At 36.9% G+C, this 6,063-nt stretch overlaps 1 protein-coding gene across 1 annotated transcript in view; it reads right to left on the bottom strand.

Annotated features, from left to right (window-relative positions):
• Positions 1–3,535: 3,535 nt before the first annotated feature.
• LOC139721075 (quinone oxidoreductase-like protein 2 homolog) overlaps positions 3,536–6,063 on the bottom strand; it is a 63,450-nt gene continuing 60,922 nt past the window's right edge. The window contains exon 9 of the mRNA XM_071632404.1: positions 3,536–5,563. Coding sequence (XP_071488505.1) covers positions 5,495–5,563 — 69 coding nt within the window. The 3' untranslated portion in view covers positions 3,536–5,494. The remainder of the gene's footprint in view (positions 5,564–6,063) is intronic.

Genomic DNA, 6,063 nt, shown 5'->3' with positions numbered 1-6,063 from the left:
GCTAGGGCCTCGAGGACCAAAACAAACGAATGAGGTTAGAGCATTGGCTGGTGTCGGTGGCTCGGCATCGGGCTCCACGATGAGCGCTGCATGCTCCGAGCAAACCTATGGAATACTGTGATGGATTGTCTTGGGGCACGCACAATGCTGCTAACCTGGAAGCGGTTCTCGCTTACCTCGGTCAGCAGTTGACAAAACTTGATATTGTTATTGATGTGGTCTCCATCGCTCCCTCCTGCAGAAGAGCTCGAGGCCAGAAAGGACTGAAGGAAGGTATCCAGCACTCTTTGCATCTGGAGAGCTGGATTTGTAGCGTCTTTCTCGTCATCAGTGTTCGGATTTTCGGAGCAGCTCGGCGTCGCCATCGCGGATTTATTTGGAGGCACGTACGCGCTCTAGCCATCCACACACGACCGACCCGTACCCAACGCCACCACCAGCATGTAGCCGTCGCGGACACGTCCGGATCCCGCAACCAAAGATGATAGCTAGAGCGCCGCGCTCTGCCGCAACGTGCGACCAGCACACAGCACAGGCATGACGCAGACACACACAGAGACCCGCCAAGCTGGCGGTACAGTTTGTGTGCCCAATTATTAACGATCACACACATGAACTTGCTGCTCCGCGTAAACCCACGTGGTGTGCGATCGTGTGTATATTGTTTCCTACAACTCATGAAGGTGCACAAACATTACTAGATTCCATTTTTTTTAAACTTCAACTCTACATGTATTTTTTTTAGGGGGGGGGGGGTAGTGGAGGCTTCGAACAAGGCGTAATTTATCTTTTATCATAATATTAAGCGAGATTTCCTTTTCTTTCCACTTTCAATTCGTGTATCTTTCCTCTGTGGGTTGTGTTTTTGTTTTTTGTTTTGTTTTGTGGTGTGTGCGCGTGTGTGTGTGTGTGTGTGTGGGTGGGGGGGGGGGGTGGGGGTAAGAGCTGCATGCTTGTGGATGGGGGGGGGGGGGGTGGCAAAGTGGAGCAGATAAAAAGTACTGGCAATACCAAATATATTGAACTTGAAATCAAAGAAATGAGAATTGTGTTCTTCCACTATGTAGGAGACCACATGCCATATGTCAATGGTGTTTTGAGTGAAGTCCCTCTCTGCACACACACTTACATACATACATACACACACACACACCTATCATAATATATATATATATATATATATATATATATATATATATATATATATATAGTGTAATTTAACACATAGGCCTACTATATCGTACCATTAAATATAAATAGCTTTGAAAAACATCTGTACCGATTTAAGGAAAATCATAGAATTATACAAAAGTTCACTTTCTTTTAAACACACGCACACATTCCCTGCACTAATTGCTAGTGGTGGGCCTAGCTGTGATATGCTTTCTGTACAGAGCCAATGTGAAGTTCATGTTTATTTTCTTATCAGGAGCTTTTGAAAGTGTATTGGACATCATTAATTATGTATACATATAGGCCCTATATATCAATACATATATTTTCATGCGTGTGTATAATCTATAAAACATAAACATATATATGTGATGTACATAAATGTGAATATATGTATGTATGTATATACATATATATTTATATATATATGAATAACAGCAGTTTCTGCTCGGAGTCCTAAGAAAGTATAGGAAGGTTCCTAGTTTTCTTTGTGACGTCCTACTTTGTGCGCTTTTTGTGTATGTGCGCCCTTGTGCGCTATTTGTGTATGTGCGCATTTTGTTATGGACGCGCTACCAGTGACGACGCATCTTCTATTTTGATCTGCTTCAAAATAAAGTGTCAAATGTATTGACTTGACAAAGCCCTATGGGTGAAAATTCGTCGAATTTACATCTCTAACGGAGTTTATATTGACCTACTGTTGTGAATATGAATACATAGTAGGCCCTACATAATACTAAACCTAGCACGAGCCATGTTCACATAAGCCACATCACATAGATAGACACAATAAAAATGTCCCATGTTTTAAATTGTTTCTTCTTTGTGCGTCGAGTCAACATTAATTTTACAAGTTGACAAATCTTGGCTCTCCCTCCTTCCCTCTCTCAATCTCCCTCCTTTCCCTCTCTCTCTCTCTATTATATGTATGTGTATCTATATCTATATCTATATCTATGTCTATATTATTTTTATAGATATATATACATGTATACATACATTAATGTAAAGTTGAGAAAAATATGAGCACTGATTTTTCTAACACAACAAACACAATTTACAAGAGAAACCTGAAATGATGTTCATTTGTGTTACAGTTTAATCAGCATCAGAAGATCTTGTAATATACATGTACCAAAATATTTCAGTAAATCCAAACACTGCTAGCACTTTTAGACACACAATCACAGTGCTACTGACACGACAGTATCTGCTTTCATCATACATGGCTGAACTGTAACATATCTATGCAGAATATATGTCTCAAACAAGACTGACTGACCAGGGGGAGAGATGTCCTGATTTTTCATCCAGATTTCATTTTATTCTACATCATATAGTTTGGGATATCATGAACTATCATGTCACTGCTCCACCAACTAATGAACCTCTACCAATTTATGCCATTATTATCGTGATACACAAGATGCCCAAATTTAAAAGCAAAAAGAAGTTGTTATAAATTTGAATTCTTGGCACTCTGCACTGTAAATGAAATAACAACTCATTTTTCAACTTGATAAACTAACCAAAGTTTTATCTTTTGACAAATGACATCTTACCAGAAAATTCAGAAAACACATCCATTTCTTCATGCCAAACTCATAGCTGTGTCAGCTGATGCACAAAATCCACTTTTTCAAAACCATGTTCCATCTCCAAAAGTTTGACGATGCTGAGAGGACCAGGAACAACATCTCCTGGGGCTCCAAAACTTATGACTAGGCAAAGTTGGGAGAGCATCAAGTGAAGGGTATATAAGGCACTGGAGATGTGGTCATGAAACCTGCTGTAAGATAACAGGTGGGGGTCTACTGGAAGACTCTTGGAGGGGTTGCCATGGCAACATCCATTCCCATGCACCCTTGGACTTTGTAAGTGGAGTATGTGCATCATTGGCAATACACATGCCAACATCAAAAGAAGTAACCACAGCTGATGCAAAATAGGTCTGCATTTCATAAAGTATACAAAATCAAGAGTATTTATACATGTGACATACATTGCAGATTGATGCCAAAAAGAAAGACATGGTAGCTCTTTATCTTCATGACATTCTGTAATTAAGAATAAAAATACCAAAGAATAACATTCTTTCAAATTGTGTGAACAAAATTAAAGTTTCCATGCATACCATTCCTTGTCACTAAATTGAATTAATATTGTACATTTCCTACTGGGGCAATTAAAAAGACGGACATCAAGTACATATTCTAGGAATGTGTTATTTTAAGAAACATAATTCTGCTTTAAATAGACAGAAATTTTGCACATATTTCACATATACTTCTATGCTTTATTTCACATATACTTCTATGCTTTCATTGATCTTGTCTTAATCTGTTAAATTGTTCTGCAATTCTCTTAATATTTTACATGGACTGAAAGAGAAGGAAAGTGTTTGGTTTATCAAATGTTTAAACATACATTTCAGTCCTTCAGGTCACTAACAGTTATTACAAAAGATATAAATATTCCCATATTGTACTTAAGCACTTGTACATGCCACATTTCCATTGTTTCCACTACTCTTCATTCCTGAGTTGTTATTCCAAAATCATTTTACACTGATTTTGACTTTGACAAATGAAATACATGTATATGTATTATCACTTGCAATAAATCTCTGCCCAATTACTGCTAACAGACATGATTTTTTTTTTCAGAACAAATTGAGAGATGAAAGTAAAGCAAATCAAATTTTAAAAATGGCAGTCTACATGATTGTATGTGAGAGAAACTGAACAAATCACTGCATTCATTCTTATTTCGCTATACATATATCCCTGAGCACTTTGATAAAGGTGAAATTTGATAAAAGTTAATGTGTGTGGATGCCTTAACATCTGGCTAGGAAAGTGTTCAGGGTGTTTCTAATGAATACCATAATACAAATACGGAAAGATGATATTTGATGAAATGACATATGAATGGACGTTAAGATATTTTTCTTCCAAGTTACCATTGAAATGCTTCTAGGGATTGATTTGTCGGTGGTCATCCCAACCGACATATATCCTATATTTGGTCAAATTTTCAATTCTGAGATTTTCTGTCACTTCGATATTCATTGACATTTGGGCAATTGGACATTCCATTATTCATATTGTGAAATTCTCATCTTCAAACTTGGTGAAATCTTTGTGTGATTATCACTTTTATAGTCTTGCTGTTTCACTTTGCTTCAATAATTACTTTTCCCCACAGGTGTGTGCATTAAAAAAAAAAACGCAATGACCGCAATGCAGATGACCGCAAACACAGTGCGCAAGGTCAACCAAACCGTTGTATAGGGCACATAGACTTTGCATGTAATATTAGTGATATACAACGGTTCGGTGAATGTAAGTACTGTGCACGCAGTCAACAAAACTGTCATACTGGAGAGACACAAAATGTTAAATGACAATAGTCTTTGCAGACCGAAAAAACATACATGTACCTCTCTTGCGATTTTTTGCATATTTCCAAACAACACAATTTGATGAAAGCATCACACGTTGAAGTAAGAATTAAAGTCTGGCGTATTACAAAAATAATTGGAAATGCCCGACATAAAAGTGTAGCAATCATGATTGGAATATGTGTAAACTTGAAACGCGATTACCTCGAAATATGATTCTTACGCTAATATTACATATAAGACAGTTCAGATGACTGCCGCCAAATTGCTTCAGAGCATTTTGATCTGTTCCAAAGCCATGTCACATTGAAGAATTATTAATAACCCGCTGAGGACAGGCCGATTTTGCTACAATACGCATTTCCCATAGACACCTGCCCAAGTATACTCAAGACTTGTGTTCAATAGGTTAAAGAATTTCTTATGAGGTTTGCAATGATAAAAGATTCATAATTTCAGTATAATAGAATTTGGGACCCTGTAACTACCTACGGCACTGAAACTATCTACATATTATTTGCAGTGAATTTCTAACTTCTTACAATATTAAAATATCATTGTCTCCACGTATGATATATAAAGACATATAATTCTGACAGCAAACTCTAAATTAAAGTAGATAATCAACAATAAAATTTTGGTACAAGCATACCACTGCTCTTTGAGTCATGCCATTACATTCATATAAATGTCTTTCAACTAGCATTATAATAAGGGCTGTCCATTATTGAATTCATTGTTAAATCATTAAATTGTTCTTACACCTGCCATCCATCAACACAATTACAAATGAATTAACTTGATTTAAGCAACAAATTCCTATATTAGAATGTCACTTCATTTTTTTGACTTCTTGTTTCCGATCTCTCTCTCTCTTTCTCTTTTTCTTTCTATGTTAATCTAAGAAGTTTCCTCTTATTGGACAGTGATGACGACTTTGCCAGTAGATTTCCTATTCTTCATGTAAAGGAATGCCTCATTAACCTGCAGAAAAAAAGAGGAGGGGGTAAAAATCAGTGTTTTAATCTCATCAGAACATTGAATTCAAGAAAGCTACAGAAGCATACATTTCTCACAGGGAACACTCGTATTGTACAGTATGTCCCCCAAAAATTACAACGGTGTCCTCCGCGATGATATCTTTAAAAATGGTAAATCAATCTAAATACAAATTCAGAGTATGAAACTATAACTCACTGCCCACATCTTACAGAAAACCCCACTCGATTTGCTTCAGTGGTCAAAGAGAAATACGGAATTTTGTAGAGGATGTCGGGAATCTCTTCTGTCCAAGTTCTATCTATTATTCACACACAAGATCAACGAAATGCTAAACTCGGAAGAATCCGATTCATGACATGCTTTACAACAATCCACATTTCTCTGTGACCGCTTAACCAAATCGAATGGGGATTTCTGCAAAATAGAGCTAAAATGTTATATTTTAAGACCCTGAAGTAGCATTTAAAAAATTTAATCATATT

Source organism: Diadema antillarum, unplaced genomic scaffold (genome assembly GCF_040938485.1).
Source record: "Diadema antillarum isolate AM-2024a unplaced genomic scaffold, OU_Dant_1.0 scf00000137, whole genome shotgun sequence".
In the NCBI taxonomy this organism is placed as follows: Eukaryota; Metazoa; Echinodermata; class Echinoidea; order Diadematoida; family Diadematidae; genus Diadema; species Diadema antillarum.
This window is presented reverse-complemented; position numbering and strand designations above follow the sequence as displayed.